Source organism: Capra hircus, chromosome 9, assembly GCF_001704415.2.
Source record: "Capra hircus breed San Clemente chromosome 9, ASM170441v1, whole genome shotgun sequence".
NCBI lineage: Eukaryota > Metazoa > Chordata > Mammalia > Artiodactyla > Bovidae > Capra > Capra hircus.
Genome location: NC_030816.1, coordinates 68298980 through 68319334, shown reverse-complemented (window position 1 = coordinate 68319334; position 20355 = coordinate 68298980). Strand labels below are relative to the sequence as shown.

Genomic DNA, 20355 nt, shown 5'->3' with positions numbered 1-20355 from the left:
TTCCCCACCCATGGAGCTTCCATGGCCAACCCCAGGGAAATGGCAACTGCTGTGTGAGCCTTGGTCTTCAAGCCAAGCTGATGGCCTTCTCTGGCTCTACTTGTCACCTTAGGGTTCATCTACCTCAGCACAGATACTGATATAGGCCATATGTAGATTACATAGGCCACATATATCTTACTATATGTGTATTTGTTTCTTGTGCTCTACCCAAGCACTGACTCAATGGACATGAGTTTTGAGCAAACTCCAGGAGATGATGAAGGGCAGGGAAGCCTGGCATGCTGCAGTCCATGGGGGGGGGGTGGGGTCACAAAAAGTCAGACACAACTAAGCGACCGAACAACCTACCTGAGCACAGATATTCTAAAATAAAAAATTTTACCTTAAAGGTGACTTAAGCTCCATTGAGTCTGCAATTAATAAGGCATTTCCCCCACCACTTCTCTTTCCCATTGTGGGCAGTTTAACATGACTACCAGATTTAAGGGTTTCTCTGGTGGCTCAGATCGGAGAAGGCAATGGCACCCCACTCCAGTACTCTTGCCTGGAAAATCTTATGGACGAAGGAGCCTGGTAGGCTGCAGTCCATGGGGTCGCAAAGAGTCGGACACGACTGAAGTGACTTAGCAGCAGCAGCAGCAGCTGGTGGCTCAGATAGTAAAGAATCTGTCAGCAATGCATGAGACCAAGGTTCAACCCCTGGCCTGGGAAGATCCCCCTGGAGAAGGGAATGGCTGGCTACCCACTCCAGTAGGCATGCCTGTAGAATTCCATGGACAGAGGAGCCTGGTGTGCCATACAGTCCATGGGGTTGCAAAGAGTGACTAACACACACCAGGTTTATGACATTTCCCAGAGCACCTGACAGTGTTTTCATAGACTGGGCATTGATTGGTTATTGACTAATTGACACTGATCCCTTTTCTTTACACTTGAAGTTCAAAGAAATTTTAAATGCAAAGTGGTATCTTAGTGGGGCTAAGAAAATAGCACTAACAAAAGAGAGAGAAAGGATGGCTTCTTTAGCCTGGCAGGAAGTTCAGTGTTTATTCTGAGAGCAGAAGTAGAAATATTTACTTTCAATAGTTTTTTTTTCTTTAAATGGGATATATAGTTCAAAAGCAAAACTTCTTAATATGAAAGGTAAATACAAGTTTTTATTATCAATTAACTAAAACTATATTATTATAAATCTTATTATATATTATGAAATGTTTTAAGGTAAAAAGCAACAGATATCCAGAAATGATTTTTATAGTAATGATAATTAGCATACATTTTCATTCTAAAATAAAATATATCCTAAGACTGTTGATACTTTTAGTATCTCTGGGCAATAAGTAACACTTCACTATACAAATCTTTTAACATCAAGAGAAAATAAATGATCTTTCCCAGTGTTAGGTTAAAAACAACATTTTTAGGAACTCTTAAAAATATCATGCATTGATATGCACTGTAATTGTTATTTTCTCATCTTGTACTTTTGAATATTCTGATTTCTGCCAATGAACATGAGTCACTTGTGTGTATACAAAGTACTATACATTAAAAGCATTTTTATTTTCTTTTAAAAAATTTTTGTTGAAGTACAGTTGATTTACAATCTGTTAGTTTCAGGTGTACAGCAAAAGAAGTATTTTAAATTGCCTTTTTTTCTGTCTTTAAAAAGTATACAACATTTTTTTTCTATCTAAAAAGAAATTGTTCTTATTTTTCTTTAAGGAAGGAAAAAAACCTACAATACAAATCCAGTTCTAAAAATGCAGTCATCGAGACCTTCGGAAATCTTAGGGTTAAGGGGAGAGAGAATGCCAAAGGAGAAAATGAGTCTCGTGTATGGGTAGAGAGGCCCCTGGCTTAGCTCTGCCGCTCAGGGTTCAATCGGCAAGGGAAACTTGAATGTCATGTGCTTTCAAGTTACTCATGAACAGACCTTAAGCCTGCAGAAGAAAACCTGACCAAATACATATCCCCTGCAGCCTACAAGTTCAGCACAAGAATCTATTCTTGTTTCAATAACAAAATTTAAAAGAAAGACCCTTTCTGTTATTATAGCTCGAGGTGGATAAACTTTACCTTCCAATAACAAACAAGAGTTAGGAAGGAGTATTTCGAGCATATGGGAAAATGCAGTTTACACACGAGGGTGGTTAATCATTTAGATTCTCACTGCTTGTACACTCTGCACTTGCATGGGATTTCTACTCATTTACCTGGCCACCCTCTACCTGCCTTTCTGAAGTTCAACATTTGAGTAACATAACAACTAGGAATGGTGGAAATGGCAAACTGCATTTTCCAAAGATGGCAGCAATAATTATTCCAGCTCACACGCTCTTCTGCAATCTGACCTTGCCACCATTCCCCCCACTGAAAGATAGAGCTAATTATCTTCCCTTTGAATCTGAGCTGACCTTATGACTTGCTTAGAACTAAGAGAATGTTGGGAAAGTGAGGCTGGGTGCCTTCTAAAGCTGGGTCAGAAAAGTCCACGCAGCTTTTACCTGGTTTTCTCTGGGCACGTGCTCTGGGACAAGCCAGCCACCATGTAAGAAATCTGACAACAACTCTGAGGCCACCATGCTGAAAAAGCCACATGTTGGTGGTTTGGTGGACAGCCCCAGCTGAGCCTAGGGCTAAGCCTAGCCTCTGAGACATCGTCAGGTGGTAAACAATCTGCCAGCAATGCAGGAGACCGGGGTTTGATCCCTGGGTCAGGAAGATCCCCTGGAGAAGGGAAAGGCAACCATTCCAGTATTCTTTCCTGGAGAATTCCATGGACAGAGAAGCTTAGGGGGGCTACAGTTCATGGGGTCCCAAAGAATCAGATGCAACCGAGTTACTAACACTTTCTTTTCACTTTTTGCCAAGGCACCAGATATGTAAACAAGCCACTTCAGACCCTCCACAGAAGCCCATTTGTCAGCTGAGCAACAGTCAATGACCTGGTCTCTCTTGCCTAAGGGCAAGAGACCACATTAAGTAGTTTACAGGCAATTCTTGGAAACCCATAAACTTGACTAGTTCCTTCAGGAAACGTGGTAGTGATTGATGGTGGGCTTGACCCAGGACCTGAGTATCACAGTCTCCTTCACGCCCTCATGGCTGCCCTCAATCCACGTGATTCCACCTGCCTGGGAAAGCCTCCTCCTTCAGTGCACCTTCCTCCGCCTCGCTGACCATCCCACCCTCAAGGGTTTTCTCCTCACCTTCTCTGCATAAGCAGTGACTTGCCGCTCCATTGATTATGCACCACTCTGTCACTGACTGACTTTTTCTCCCAGAGGCAACCTTTCCCTTTCTTTTGGCTCCTTTCTCATGGCATAAAAGATGGCTCGAGTATTTCCCACAGATTAGAAAAAAAATCATTCTCTTGATATTCTCATTTTCCAAATCTACTCACTCAAGCTTGCAGCATCCCCAATCATTCTCCCTCAAGTGACTAGCTCATATTTCTTCTTCACAGCAAGACTCTTGGGACTGTGTTTTATTGTCAGGGTTCCCACCACAGTCAGACTTCCACCTGCCAGTCTGTTAAAATGCCTCCTCTCACTACGTAACCAACCACTTGTGAGCGGACACTCCCCTCCCCAGGCTGCTGGGCTAGCTCTTCTCTCTCCCCACCTCATAGATATTTCATTTCAGTGTTTTTTAATGGCTCTTCATGTTGGCTTCAATTCAGCTCAGTCGCTCATTCGTGTCCAACTCTTTGCGACCTCATGGACTGCCGCACACCAGGCCTCCCTGTCCATCACCAACTCCCCGAGCTTGCTCAAACTCATGTCCATTGAGTCGGTGATGCCATCCAACCGTCTCATCTTCTGTCATCCCTTTCTCCTCCTGCCATCAATCTTTCCCAGCATCAGAGTCTTTCCCAATGAGTCAGTTCTTCGAATCAGGTGGCCAAAGTACTGGAGTTTCAGCTTCAGCATCAGTCCTTTCAGTGAGGGACTGATTGGCTTTCCTGGGTGCTATTTCTCAGCCTCCAGAATTCCCTTTTCATTCGGAACATTCTTCCTTTGTGACCTTACTCCTTCCTAGTTTTCACTTCTTATGAGCTAAGAATTACTGACTCTATATCTCCAATATGAGCCTGACTCAAACTAGGTGCTTTACAGAATGAATTCAATTAAATGGTGTCAGCATAGAGTATAACTAAACGCCTAGTTCTAATATTAAGACTGGGTATGACATGGGTTTATTTGATACCAAATTTTGTTCAGAGACAAAAATTAGGAACCATTATTTGGGAGATCAGGAAAACTTTAAAATGAAAAATGTAAAGACAAGCAACTGATTGGCAAAATTCTTTAACTATGTAATCATAATACTCATAAGACTGTCTTTCTTCATGATGGAACCCTCTATATATATCTATATATTTTTCTGAACCGTGAGGCATGAAAGAGATTGAGGGTTGGTAAACCATGACCCACAGGCCAAATGTGGTCCACGATCTTTTTTTTTTTTTAAGTTTTTAATTGAAGGATAATTGCTTTACAGTTTTGTGGCTTTCTGTCATATGTCAAGGAGAATCAGCCAGGGATACACCCATGCCCCCTTCCTCCTGGACCTCCAGCCCATCTCCCTCCATCCCAACCTTCAGCCTGTCACAGGGACCCTGTTTGAGTTCCTTGAGTCATACAGCAAATTCCCATTAGCTATCTATTTTACATTTGGTATTGCAAATTTCTATGTTACTCTCTCCATAAATCTCCCCTCTCCCTCCTCTGCTCCCACCATGTCCATAGGTCTGTTCCCTATGTCAATTTCTCCACTGCTGCCCTGAAAATAAATTCATCGGTACCATCTCTTCAGATTCCATATATATGTGTCAGAATACAATATTCATATTTCTCTTTCTGACTTACTTCACTCTGTATAATAGTCTCTAGTTTCATCCACCTCATTAGAATAGATTCAAATGAGTTCCTTTTTATGGCTGAGTAGTATTCCATTATCTATATGTACCACAGCTTCTTTATCCATTCATCTGTTGATGGACATCTAGGTTGCTTCCATGTTCTAGCTATTGTAAATAGTGCTGCAATGAACACTGGAATACATGTGTCTTTTTCAGTTTTGATTTCCTCAGGGTATATGCCTAGGAGTGTGATTGCTGGGTCATATGGTGGTTTTATTCCTAGCTTTTTAAGGAGTCTCCATTATGGCTCCCACAGTGGCTATATCAGTTTACATTCCCACCAGCAATGCAGGAGTGTTCCCTTTTCTCCACACCCTCTCCAGCATTTATTGTTTGTAGACTTTTTAATGATGGCCATTCTGACTGGTGTGAAGTGGTATCTCATTGTAGTTTTGATTTGCATTTCTCTAATTATGAGTGATGTTGAGCATCTTCTCATGTGCTTGTTAGCCATCTGTATGTTTTTTTTTTTGGAGAAATGTCTCTTCAGGTCCCTTTCCCACTTTTTGATTGGGTTGTTTGCTTCTCTGGTATTGAGCTGTATGAGCTGCTTGTATATATTTGGAAATTAATTCTTTATCAGTTGTTTCCTTTGCTATTTATTTTCTCCCATTCTGAGGGTTGTCTTTTCACCTTGTTTGTAGTTTCCTTTGCTGTGCAAAAGCTTTTAATCAGATCCCACTTGTTTATTTTTGTTTTTATTTCCATTACTCTAGGAGGTGGGTCATAGAAGATCTTGCTTTGATTCATGTCATCGAGTGTTCTGCCTCATCATCTGTTTTTATAAAGTTTTATTGGACCACATACAGATCCACTCACTTACATATTGTCTATGGCTGCTTCCCTGCTATAAAGGCAAAGTTGAGCCATTGTAATAAAGACTGGATGGCCTACAAAGCCTAAAATATTGACTTTCTGGCCATTTATAGAAAATGTGTGCCAGCCTCAATACACATCAATACCTTTTCCAAGAATAACTTGTTTATTTTCTAAGTGTAAGGGTAAATATTGGTTGTGGGAAAGCACTCTCCCACCCCAATTCAGATTTGTTTGCAGATGGGTTACATGGTAACTAAGAACAAGTTTTTTTTCTGAAACTCAGTTGAAAGAACTATGTCGATATTAAATATATCACTTAAGCGGCTTAAATAATCAAAGGCAGAAAAGTATTAGGATATTTGGTAATACTTGATCTCCCAAGATGACTAAGTAGAGGGTAAGTAGGTACTGGCAATTTCAGAAAAGCAATAAAATCATAAATAAATAAAATCATGGCTCATGCCACTGAAGTCTTGCCTTGTCTGCAGGTGTTAACCTGGCCCAGGGCTTGTCTGCCCGGCGATCATAGTCAGGTGAATCGGTGACTTCCACATACTCGTTAAACCGCAGGATCCTTCGAGCCTGCAGCTCTGCCACTGTGGGTCTCAGGCTGAGCTGCAGGAGGATAAAGAAAAAAGGATAGTTCAATAAACCATTTACAGCCTCATGGTGGCATGTTTTTCTATAGAGAACTTCAAAGTTATAAGGTCACTTTCAGATATCAAAAAAAAAAAAAAGGCAGCAGCATCTTGGGAGTTTCTAATGAGAACTAGAAAGCAGTATGCCCTAATTTTGAGGCTATAAAAATCATCCTTGTTAGATAGGTCACAATCTTTGGCAACTGGCTGCATTGTGCTATCTTCCCCACCTTGCCTGGCATCTCTGACATGGGGAACAGGAAGCAGTACAGACACAATAGTAATCCAGATATGGAATGGCTGGCTTAAAGATTGAATTATCAAAACAGAAGCCCTACAAACTGTAGAAATGAGAATAAAAATCCCTGTTCCTTCTACATTATACCTGCATATTCACAGATGCACAAAGTTATAACAAAGAAATAGTCCAGTGAAGGGTGAGCCTACAACAGTCTTCTGTGAGAGTCTAAGGACCCAGGCCAAGATTTGACATTTACCCTTGGCCAGGGAAACTGATGTGCAGGAATGATGAAGGGGGGACTTACTGGAAAACTGCACTTTAGGGAGGTCACAACTGCTTAAAACCAGCTGCAACCTTTAAGACACTTCCAGTGGATTCTGTCTGTGGTCTTTGTGAAATTCAAATTTACAGTTATATTTAATCTACCATACCCTGTGCACATTTGCTTTCCTCTTTTGGACCCTTCTCAAGCCCAAGAATAAGACAGAAATGGTTCTTAAGAGACTAAAGAAACTTAGCCCCTGGTTGACAGGTATCATCCACTCTCCAATATAAAGATTCATGATTTTGCAACCTTTCTCAGTTGGGAGGTGTCATAGTATTGTCAGTTTGGTAGACTCAGTCCTCTGTTTTACAGAAAAGGTCCATTTTCAGTCTCTCTCTCTCCATGTGTATATATATATATGTATATGTATACAGCCAGACTATCTATGATCTAAGTGGACCTCTTTGGAATCATTCCTTATTTGCATGGGCTCAATTTTTGGAAAAATTAAGCATGCTCACCCCAAAATGGATGCTTTTGTAGTCAAAAATATTTCCTTTCTTCAGCTTCCTCTTGAGTAAAACCAGAGGCTGAACTGTCAGTGCCCTAACATTCAAGGCATTCAGGGATTCTTAGATAGTCTGGGTCTACACCCTGAACCCATTTGACCTGGGATATAGCAACTTGGCTCCTTCTATATTCATAAAGCCCTGGTAGGTGATGGACAAAGGAAGGAACAATCTAAGTGGTTTTGTTATCGTCTCAGTTACTGTCCTATATATATAATGGAGAAGGAAATGGCAACCCACTCCAGCATTCTTGCCTGGAAAATCCCAGGGACAGAGGAGCCTGGTGGGCTGCCATCTATGGGGTCGCACAGAGTTGGACACAACTGAAGTGACTTAGCAGCAGCTTCTTACTGCCTTTCCAGGGTGGATACAGTTGAGGAAGTAGAGAAACCCTTGCCTCTGGTGACTTCCCAAAAGGCAAGTAACCAATGGCCACACAGGTTAGAAATTCTCCATCCAGTCTTGTCCTTCAGGGCTGTGCCAGTCCCAGGGTGGCTATTAGGTCTATGGAATGTTTTGCATCTGTAGGAGGGAGCTCTGTGCAGTACAGGCAATCGGAGGTAGGGCAGGTCTGCTGCCTCCTGGAAGCCCCCAAACGGATTGAGAAAAGATCATATGTATGACAGGAGTGGACTGAGCAAGGGGAAGGGGTTATTGCTCATCCGTAGTTGGTAACATGCGCACGAAGTTGCCTTAGTCGTGTCTGACTCTTTGTGACCCTATGGACTGTAGCCATCCGGGCTCCTCTGTCCCTGGAATTCTCCAGGCAAGAATACTGGAGTGGGCTGCCATACCCTTCCTCCGAGGGAGCTGGTAACTTAACGGCCATGAATTGCTAGAAGAGCCATCTCTAGAATGGCTTACAGCATCTTTCTCAGCTTATTATTTGATGTTTAGGCTCTTTGAGGAAAAAAAGAGATGAATTAAGGATCTTTTGCCCTAAAAATCAAAACCAAAACCTCTCGACATACAGTCTCCACCCTTCCAATGGGAATGGAGTGCTTCTTCTACCTGCCTGTGAATGCTTTTGCTGTGAATCCACAGCCAGCCCAGATTAAATGTGGGTCAGGTCACACACTTTGCCGCAGATGTCATATTTTAGTCTTCCTGCCTGATTCAGGTGTGAAAGGTTTATCTAAAGAATGTCTGAACAAGGTGTTTATAATACATGAAAATTCGGATAGCGCTTAATTTTTCTGAAGACTATTACTATTTTAATACTTAAAGAAAAAAGCTATGGTCTTAGTATCAGATTTTTATTTTCATAAATCAGTAGAAACAACTGACTGAGTTTTGGAGCAAAACCATTTGTCAACTTGGGTAACACTGCAGCAGGCAAGCTGGATGATTAAGTTCACTTTATAAATTACTCACTCAGTTCAGAATCTTCAATAATAACCAAATATTTATTCAGTATTTCAAAGACCATGTGGAAAGCGTGAGCGTTTTTTAAAACTATAGACTGAAATGTTAATAATGGCTATTATGAATAGGAGATATTTGCATGATTTTCCAGTCTTTTCTGTTTCTTGTGGTGTTTAAGTTTTTTCACACAGATTATGCTATTTTCATAATTGGCACATGTAATTTAGAACTTTTGATTGTCAACTTTTCAAAATTAGCATATTATGCAATTGTTAATATAAACATAATTTACATTATAAGCATTGCATTTATTTTAATGTCCGTGATTAGTTAGCACGTTAATAGGAATGTTTATGGTTAGTAGGTTAATAGGAATATTCCTAAATATCAGATTTACATGTATAGCACTGATCTACAGTTTACAAATGAAGTATATCTCAAAATACACATGCTCATTAACAGTCACAGTTTCATTACCTTTCTGCTGAGTCTGCGTTTAAGTTCCATTTTTGCTTCTTGCTCTTCTTCTTCATTTTTTTCTGTTTATTAATTGAGTGGGGGAGGGGAGGAAAGGCATGAAGATTTAGTTACTATAAAAGATTATATAATCAGAAAAGTAGATTAGGCCAGGTATTTGACTTCACATTGATCAAACACTTCACCAACATCTTTAAAAAGCTGTTCAAGATTCTGCAGAAAGATTGATCATTAATTTATAGATATATTATTTTTTTCCTTACAGCATTGGTTTATTTACTAACAGTAAAACTTTTGCCTCCTGATTTCTTGTTTCCTTCTGAAAAAAACCCGAGAATGCCCATACTCTGGTGAACGTCTCTCACTGCTGATCATCTCATAGGCGTATAAGAACAATCTATCTGAATTCAGATAAAAACATTACTGGATCTAGTCTTCATGTGAAAATCTGAATCACATCAAAAGAACAAATTAAAACCATCTGATGCATGTCTGAGTTGCTGATTTCCATTCAAATCCAAGCAAAATACTTGATTTTTTTGCTTTGATTTCCATAGAAGCAGAATGTAATCATTTCTTTGGATTTTGCTTTCAAACCAGAATGTTCTGAATGGGGTTATGGTGTTTGGTTGATGTGGATGATTTATTTTCTTGTGACTCTAACTTTCCAAAGTCTTCTCTTTCTCCAGCGCTTCACCAAGTAGTACAATTTAATGGCCAACTCAAATGAATGCTGTCCAACAGATGGGATTAAGAAAAAAATGTCCAGAACTTTAAAAGAAATAAACACTGCTCAGGATTTAATGCTTGCTACTTGATGAACTTCTCTTGGTTGCTTCCTGTCGCTCAGTATTTGTTTGGTAAGTGAGCACAGATTCTCGGATACCAAAGCTTATGAAAGATTATCTTTTAGAAAGTGCCATAATGAATTCTACTGAAGGAAAGTCACACTTAGTATAAAGGCTCAACCAAAGAGCTGAAAAAGTCTCCTCTACAATTTTTAAAATCAAATAGACTTCTTACTGTTAAGACTGTTTTTACTGTGAATATAATATCAGTATTCAATATTGCAACATTTGTATTTGCTTGCTGAGCATGCTAAATTCTCTATTAATTTTCCTTATCTGGACAGGGAAAAGTTTTGATGTTCTTCTGAAATGCTAGTTTTAATTCATAAGAAAGAGGACAATCTGGTTATTTAGACAGAGAGTGGACATAAACTGAAATCACCTTGTAAGACAAGAAATGACTAGTTAGTATGTTTTCATTAAGTGTCTGAGAGAGCCAAATAAAATTTGATTATAATTCAGATTTCTTCTGAAAATACTGTAGGTTTTTCAATTGCTTCACAAAATATATATCCTTTGATATCCCTAAAATACATCCTTAGGGTCAAATACTTTATATGAGTTGGATAAGGCATGTGGGTTGTAAATTACTTGTAACAGACAAACACCAAACTCGTGGTTCACGTGATCCAAACAAGGGCTTTACAAGGTTAGGTATTTGATGATTTTAAGAAAAAAAACATAATCATTAAAACCTTTTTAGTCATTCTTCCTATACAATGATTATGCTACAATTTTCAAAAGTACTTTTCAAAGACAAAATACTCATCATCTAATATGACTCAAAGCTAACAAATGCCCCAATATTCATTAAATATATGAAATTTCATTTCCTTGAAGAGACTATTACCTAATTTTGCTCTATGAAGCACACTGCACATCTAGGTGTCAGCCAGTGATGTTTTTAAAAAAGAAGGGCCAACTGTAGTTAGTTAAATACATAGGACTTTATATACCAATTGGGAATTCCTCTCTAACATCAGGAACTGACTTCCTTACATTTCCCATTTTTGAAATTATGTTTCTAAAGAAATTAGAGGAAGAGGGTGAGATGTGGAAGAAGCCTAATGTGATTCTTCCTCTGAATGTGTTAAATAGTCATTGTTAAATCTTTTACTAAGAGTCAAAATTAAACCTTAAACTTAGTTTGAAAAAATTCACCAAGTTTCTAGAACTTAAAAAAAAATTATTAGAGGGTTAATTATAAAGTAGGATGTAAACATGTCACTTTAAACAGACTGGAAGAATGCTCATGAAGGAAGCTGCTGGCTCACTGACAAATCTTGCCCTCAGTAGCTCATCAGAGTCAGAACAGCCACAGAAAGCACTTGCCGTGAACCCACAAAAAATACACGCAGTTGAACATCAGTGTACACTGCAGGAAACTTGCCCTCCAAGTGCTGCCCAGAACCTCATATGGATGAGCTAAAAGGAGAAACAGAGAAGCAGCAAAGTGCCAGCAACCGGAGTGACGATACTCTTCACCAACCCAGACAAGATGGGTTCAAAAAAAGCTAAACATTTTTTCGTGAGATTGTTTTCACTTTGTGCTGTTTTACGTTTCTCTATGGGTTTTGTTAACAAACAAGAATGCAGTAATAAACCTACTTTGAAATGCATCCAAAAACAAAATGACTCCATAGATGGACAGATGTGTGACAAAGTAAGATGTTAATGGTAGAATATAGATAGTAGATACATGCATATTACTGTAAAATTGTTTCAAGTTTTCTGTATGCTTAAAAAATTTCATAACAAAATGCCAGGGAAAAATACATGTAGAACTCAATGACTTAACACATGTTTTTTTCTATGGAAGATTGAGCTGGAATTATAGTCATAACTAAATAGTATAAGAAGATCTGAATATTTTATCCCTACCCTGTCAAAGGTGTCCCATGAACATCTCTTTTCCTGATAAGCAAAAGCTGACCTTTCAAGCACCAAAAGTTGCTTTCTATTTTAACAATATTAAGAAACTAGTACAAAAATCTAACTTAAATATATATATATATATATATTTAAAAAACACCTAGATGCATTAAAATAAGAAAGAGATCAAGTCAGGTGTGATACTGGGAATGATACTAAGAAATAAAATTTGTCCTGTGGTCTCTGATTAAAGCCATGAGCGTTGTGTGCCATTTGATTCATGTTTATGAAACTAGTGACAGGCTTGGATTTGAGAACTGTTGAATGTTTTATGCTGTGAATTAGCTCCCTAATCTGTCAAGAAAGGATGACCCAGTTAAGCATGTATCCTTAAAAATCACACACCACACACACACTTCTTCAAATAGACAGTCATTATTTCTTTTGAACAAAAGGCTGGAGATGAAACAAACAAGAGTAATCTGCATGGAAGAACATAAATATGACCCGACTGATGAGTAAAAAGTAAAGTCAAGGAAAGTAGAGGAGGAAAGAGAATGGGAAAATGAAGCCACCTGGTTCCCTGGGACTGCTCAGAAGAATGTTCTGGGCGACCTCCACCAGTTCTCTTTTCTGCTTCCCTTGGCCACACAATATTGTGTCAGGAGATCATAGCCATTTATCAGCCTCTATAGACTGGAAACGTGTCTTTTGTTTCCAGAATAAGCATGCACAGACAAACTAAGAAAGAAGTTTAAAAAAGAGGGGCTGGAGTCAAATCTGAAGTTGACTTTGGCGTTTCACCCTTTCCTGAACCTCCAGGAAAATGGAGTATTAACGCCAAGACAGCACTTAAGATCAATGTGTGATAAATTTCTAGATCTATGAAACAGTTCCTCAAATAACCAAACACCAATGTGGTTTGGCACAGTCTGTCTCCCAGGAACAGGAAAGAATTACCCAGAATTCACTCTTTCTTTTTTTCTAGGTATTGCATCAGGCAGCCAATAAGACACACTCTGTGTTTCAGGAGCTTATGGACTACATTTGAGCTTATCTACAATTTAATTCCACCAGTATTTCCCAGGAACCTATTATCAAAAGCCATGAGTCTTTCTGGTTTAGGTTTTTTCTCAAAATTAGACGTTGCTTTCATTCTTCTTCCTCAGAAAGCTAAACGCAAATTTTTTTTTTTTTCTTATCTAGCTGTGACTTTTTCCATCTCCAAACTGGCTTCTCTACACACTGATGATCACTTAAGTCCTTGGGTTCCACTTCAGTTATGCTCACAGCCAGAAAGAAACCTTCCCAAGGAAAGAACCTCATAGACAGTCTTCATAGTTGGCTTTTCTTAGCAAAAGCAACTGCAGAATACATATGCTGCTAAAAAAAATCTTTCTTTTCCTTTGGGAAAGAAAACAACCTACTTGGAGAATGGGGATCATCCAGACAGGCCAACTTGACTCTAAAAGCCTGGTTGAAAAAGATTTCCCACACACTGGCGACTCATTACTATTACAGTACTCTCTGGAGTTTTGCCCAGCCCTACTCTTTGATATTTCATACAATAAAAAGCTCTTTTGAAACTGGGCTAATAATATATAAAACTACAGCTAGGCTCAATTTAAAAATATCCATTACTTAACTCACTGCGGTTAGTAACCACATCGATCCACTACAGCAGGACAAGCTGCTTCTATTCATTTTATAGCTTCAACATATGAACTCCAGTAACGTAAATACGACCAGACTGATGAGTAAAAAGTGAAGTCAAAGAAAATAAAGGGGGAAAGAGAATGGGAAAATGAAGTAGGAAAATGAATGGAGAACTCCTTAGGAGCTGAGAAATTATAAATAACTCAGGAGGGAAATAAGTGTTATCATAACAAAGGAAAATGAAATGGATTGAAAAATTCCTTTTCCCAAAATCCTGTTTTAAATGGAGTCATTTGTTAAACCTGGCAACAAACTGTATTATTAATAATAATATAGGAATGTTTGATTTATTTCCTTGTGGATTCTTAGGCCTTTTCTTTGACATTTAGTTGCAAGCACACTAAAGCATTTTCTTCTATTTAGTATCTGGGTGAAAGAATACATGGAATATATTTCATGCTTTTCAAAAACAAATGTCACAACCGCAACTGCTGTGCGGGATATCAGGCTTCAAGCCATAAAATTAAATTCATACTTCAAGAAATTATTTTTAACACGACAAATAAATAATTGTATTAAAATGTGATCTAAATGGGTCATTTCAATCATTTGTGAATAAATATATTAAGGTTCCCTGTTGATAAATGGATCGTCTCTAGAGGGAGCTTGTTCATGTTTACCCAAGGAATTCACTGTGTAGTACATGATACTCACGCTTCAGGATATTTCTCTGTTCTAATTCTTCAGTGGTGGGCCTCTGGCTAAGTCTCCTATGATGACAAAACAGATACACGGCAGGTTACAAACAAGGTCCCCTTAGTGGGAGATGCAAAATAAAGCAACAAGCAAAGCTGCATTTTTTCATGTTTTGAGAAACAAAAATCCATTTAAAAATTATTTATTTATTTGATTGATTGTGTCAGCTCTTAGTTGTGGCACATGGGATGTTAATTTAGTCATGGGGGATTTTTTTTTTTTTTTTTTTTTTTTGCTGTGGTGTGCAGGCTTAGCTGCTCCATAGCATGTGGGATCTTAGTTCCCTGACCAAGAGTTGAACCCAAGTCCCTTAACTGCAAGGCAGATTTTTTACCACTGAATCACCAGAAACGTTTCACAAAAATCCATTTTTAAGCCTACAAAATAAAAGCCTCCTTTCCAATAGTTTGGAGACTGGAGATTGTGGCTAAGACTGCTAACTACACATCCTCCCTTCTTTTGTCTAGAAGCAGAACTCCCAGAGTTTTAGCTAAACACACAACTATAAATTTCTGCCTCCCCAGTGGCAAGGTACAGTCACGTGACTGAGTTCTTGTGATCTGGGATGTGAGCAGAAGTGGTGTTTGTAACGTCTGCTTTTTACCCTTAAAATGACTGGGAGTGTATTCCCTTCTCTCTCTTTCCTTCTTCCACAGGCCAGAACTTGAACGTGGTCATGTGGGCCAGCTCAGATTATACAGATGGGGATATCATGGAGACCAAAGAGCAACACGATGGAAGGCACCTGGGAACCTGTCTGACTGCCAGAAGCTGCATACCCCACCCACCCTGGACAGCCCACCTCTCTCTACACTGCTATGTCAAAAAGAAACAAACACGTCAAAGTGCCTTGCTTGGACCATGGCACTTTTTGGTCTCTGTTAAGGGGCTTCCTTGGTGGTTCAGATGGTAGAGAATCTGCCTACAGTGCAGGAGGCTCGGGTTCAATCCTTGGTCAGGAAGATACCCTGGAGAAGGAAACGGCTACCCACTTCAATGTTTTTGCCAGGGAAATCCCATGGACAGAGGAGCCTGGCAGGCTACGGTCCATAGAGTCGCAAAGAGTCAGACGTGAATGAGCAATTAACAGTTTCTTTCAGATCAGCTTAGCCTGTACCCTAATTAACATACAAATCATTAGAATCTAAGAAAAGGCTGCTGCTCAGGGATCATACCAACTCATGAGATGATCAATCTCTAATGTACAGTGTTTTCAGGAAAACACTGCTTTGGGATCTCAAATAATTTTACCATGCATATAAAGTTATCTCGGGCTACATAAGCCCTTCCATCTACCTTTGAGAAAAGCCAGGCTCAGTTGGGATTAGTACCTAACCATTTATACATAAGAGCTCAATGTCCTAATAACCCTTGGTCTTGGTCTTACTTACATTACTAATTTGTTGTTAATCACTGACAAAAACTTCCTCTGGATGTAGACTGAATCTGTGCAAATTAAACTACTATACATGAAAGGCAATCAGTACAAGACACTGTCAACTCTGTTTATGGCTGTATAGAAATGGTATGAAGAATTAAAATCAATGCTATCTTGAATAACTCATTAAAAAGTCTAACATTTAATCTTCATTAGAGCTATCCTGACAGAGAAGGCGATGGCACCTCAATCCAGTACTCTTCCCTGGAAAATCCCATGGACAGAGGCGCCTGGTAGGCTACGGTCCATGGGGTCGCGAAGAGTCAGACACAACTGAGCGAATTAACTTTCACTTTTCACTATCTTGCATTGGAGAAGGAAATGGCAACCTACTCCAGTGTTCTTGCCTGGAGAATCCCAGGGACGGGGGAGCCTGGTGGGCTGCCGTCTATGGGGTCACACAGAGTCGGACACGACTGAAGTGACTTAGCAGCAGCAGCAGAGCTATCCTGAAATTCACTTAATATGTGAGCCCACCGGAAGCCTCAGTGAAAATCTATGCCAGCCAAATTCTGTGCCATTCATGTATCCTATATTACATATCTGTACCTTATTGTCCCCCAAAGACACTGTTCTTCTCTTGCTTATGGACTTTCTTTATCTGGAATGCCCTTCTCTCCCTCTTTGCCCACTGAAATCTCATAAATTATTAAAGGCTCCTGGTTCTTTATCCCTCTACAATGGTTCTAAATAAATTATGAAAGTGAAAAAGTGAAAGCTAGTCACACAGTCGTGTCTGACCTTTTGTGATCCCATGGACCATAGCTTACCAGGCTCCTCTGTCCACAGAATTCTCCAGGCAAGAGAACTGGAGTGGGTTGCCATTTCCTTCTTCAGAGGATCTTCCCAACCCATGAATCAAACCCAGGTCTCCTGAATTGCAGGCAGATTCTTTACCAATTGAGCTACTAGGGAAGCCCCCCCGCCCCAAAAGTGAAAGTCACTCAGTAGTGTCTGACTCTTTGCAATAGTCCACGGAATTCTCAAGGCCAGAATACTGGAACGGGTAGCCTTTCCCTTCTCCAGGGGATCTTCCCAACCCAGGGATCGAACCCAGGTCTGCCACATTGCAGATAGAGTCTTTACCAGCTGAGCCACAAGGGAAGGCCAAGAACACTGAACACTAGAGTGGGTCACCTGTCCCTTCTCCAGGGGATCTTCCCGACCCAGGAATCGAACCAGGGTCTCCTGCATTGCAGGCAGATTCATTACTAACTGAGCTATCAGAGAAGCCCCACATAAATTATACATCTATTAAATTAAACATTAAAGAACTTATCAACATAAAGATAATAATCACTGCATACAGTGAGAGCAGCCATGAAATCAGAAGACGATCGCTTCTTGGCAGGAAAGCTATGACAAACCTAGTGCGTTGAAAAGCAGAGACATTACTCTGCCAGCAAAGGTCCATATAGTGAAGGCAGCAGTCTTCCCAGTGGTCATGCATGGTTGTGAGAGCTGGACCATAAAGAAGGCAGAATGCCAAAGAATTGATGCCTTAGAACTGTGGTGCTGGAGAAGATCCTGAAAGTCCCTTGGACAGCAAGGAAATCAAACCAGTCACTCTTGAGGGAAACCAACCCTGAATACGCTTTGGGAGGACTGATGCTGAAGCTGAAGCTCCAGTATTTTGGTCATCTGATGCAAACAGTCAACTCACTGGAAAAGTCTGTGATGCTGGGAAAGATTGAGGGCAGAAGGAAAAGAGGGTGTCAGAGTATGAGATGGCTGGATGGCATCACTGATGCAATGGGCATGAACTTGGGCAAACTTCGGGAGATGATGGGGAGAGGGAGGGCTGTGTGCTGCAGTCCATGGGGTCGAAAAGAGTTGGACACCACTGGGCAACTGAACAACAACAACATGGTTGTTTCATGGTGTCAACTTCTCACAGTGTTCTTCATCAGTCCCTGTCTTGGAGTGTTTGGGGTCTGTTTTAATTTGTCACTGCGATAAATACCCTTGAAATAAATATCTTTGTAAAATATAGCGTCTTTTTTTCTCCCCCTGGTTGGATTATTTCCTTCTTGTGTAAAACCTTCCAGATAGTATTATCATGTAAAGAAATACTGCTTTAGAATTATTTTCTCATATTAAGTCGCTCTTCAGAAACACTGAACTAGAGCAATGTAGACATGTCTATTTTTTCATAAAGTTGCTGACTTTGGGTTTAATGTTTAGAAGTGTTTTACCAATTTAAGGGATACATAATAATTTAACTTAATGAAAAATACTTAATTGTATTTAGTGCTCACTAGGATCCACGGTTTCAGTGTACTATCTATTTTACCAGCATAAGCGCTGGGCTTGGCCCCAATCTGTAAAACAGATAATGGCTTCTGGAACCCTCATGGCCAACCCTGCAGGTACATCACAGTCATAGAAATCTCCCACGCTCAAGCAAGGGGAGGACTTCTCTCCCACCTCCAAATTTTGTTCTGGTGGTTCAGACTGTTCTCTTCTCCCTAATTGATGCAACCTGTTTTTTTATGCAGTGTGAGGGAAGGTAGCAAAATAATACTTAAATAAGCTTATATCGATAATAAAAAGGAGAGCTTCAGCACTCACTGCTATTAAAACTGCCAGTTATGAATATACGTGGCATCTGGTAAAACAATATGGATGAACCTATTTCCAGGACAAGAATAGAGATGCACACATAGAGAATAGACATGTGGGCACAGGAGGAGAAGGGGAGGGTGGGGCGAACTGGGAGATTAGGATATATACACTAATATGTGTGAAATAGCTAGTGGGAAGCTGCTGCACAGCACAGGAAGCTCAGCTTGGTGCTGTGATGACCTGGAGGGGTGGGATGGGGGGAATGGGGTGGAAAGGAGGTCCAAGAGGGCAAGGATGTATGTATTCACGTGGCTGATTCACTTTGTTGTACAGCAGAAACTAACACAACATTGCAAAGCAATTATAAAATACATAACTCCAATAAAAATAATACTTAAAAAAAACCTGCCAATTACATGGCTCTCGAAGACACAAGTGGCAAAGTAGACATCCTACAATGACTAAAAGCAGGAAGTACAGTCAGAGACTATTTATTTGGAGTAAAAAGTGGGAAGTTTTCATTAAGGGGCTATGGTTCCCTGACTTGGATGTAATTGGCCACTGACACTAACTAATATTTCTATCGTCTCACAGCCCCAAGGGCAGAACCTTGAGGCAATCACAGCAATGTTAGGGAGTCCATGAATCAGACCAGGAGATGAGCAAACTATGGGTGGCTGGGCAAACTGTGGGTGGCAGGTCAAATGTGGCCTGTTGCCTGTTTTGGTGAAGAACGTTTTCTTGGAATGTAGCCACACTCATCCATTTCTGTGTTGTTTATGGCTGCTTCCATGCTACCACAGCACAGTCCAGCAGCTGCAACAGGGACTGTCTGGCCAACAAAGCCTAAAATATTTACTAACTGGTCCTTTATAGAAAGAGCCTGTCCCTACTTGGATCAGGCTTTGGCGACCTCAAAGCCAACTGGCTAGCTGGACCAATAAGCAGGTGCCTTGCACTTCCTCAGTGGTTCAGTGGTTAAGACCCCAAGCTTCCACTGCAGGGGGCATGGGTTTGATCCCTGGTTGGGGAACTAAGATCCCATATGTTACAGGGCATGGCCAAAAAATTAAAAAGTAAAAAACAGTATTTTTTTTAAAGCCAGGCTCATTAAGTGATTTACCATTGAAGACCAACTTTAAAAGATCAGAGAGGCCACGTATGCCCTTCCAGGAGGAATTCACAGTGATCTCAGTCAGGCAGGGAATTGCAAGAGAGGGAAAAGTAAGAACTCATCAGAGCTCTTCCCAAACGTCAGCAATCACCTGACGAGCTTGGTTCCAATCTGCTGTCGGATTTCCTGCCTCTCTTCTTCAGATGTGCACTGCAAGATGTTTTTGTCCTCTAATTCCTTCTTAGATGGTCTGTTGCCAAGTTTGATAGCAAGAGTGTCCCTTCGTCGTATCTTGCTTGCCAAAGCACCTGAGGATTAGAAAAGGCAGAAGCCCAGAGAAAGGCTTTTAACAAGTGGCCCTCAGGTTACACATGGCAGAGTCTTTTTAAACAGAGCCAGACCAAATTCTTTATCCACATGCAAGAGCAGAATTTCAATTAACCTAAAGTAAAAAAATGTTTCGCGTTAGATGCAATTCATGCTGAAAAACTGTTTGTTTTTTAATGTTCTGAAAAAAGTCGGGAAACTCTGGAAAAACCTGCAACTATCACCTCATCATTTGGACAGTGATGATGAATGAAGTGGCTCAGTCGTGCCTGACTCTCTGGATCTCATGGACTGCAGCCTACCAGGCTCCTCTGTCCATGGAACCGGACAGTGGTGTCTGAAGTTTATTCTGCTGAGACAGCATATCATGGAAATCACTGAATGCATAATACCCTTTTCTTTTCTTTTTCAAGTCTTAAAACCTAGCCTCCTTGCTTATTTTGTATAGTAAATCTTTGTCTTCTCTTTTCCTCCC

At 40.2% G+C, this 20355-nt stretch overlaps 1 protein-coding gene across 3 annotated transcripts in view; it reads right to left on the bottom strand.

The window, feature by feature from the left end:
* The window catches only part of PHACTR2 (phosphatase and actin regulator 2), a 144098-nt gene that overhangs the window by 22693 nt on the left and 101050 nt on the right, over positions 1-20355 (bottom strand). For all 3 annotated transcript variants that reach the window (XM_018053285.1, XM_018053287.1, XM_018053286.1), the window contains 4 exons: positions 19705-19861; positions 14395-14450; positions 9305-9366; positions 6227-6364 (listed from right to left, as the gene is read on the bottom strand). In XM_018053285.1, coding sequence (XP_017908774.1) covers positions 6227-6364; positions 9305-9366; positions 14395-14450; positions 19705-19861 — 413 coding nt within the window. The remainder of the gene's footprint in view (positions 1-6226; positions 6365-9304; positions 9367-14394; positions 14451-19704; positions 19862-20355) is intronic.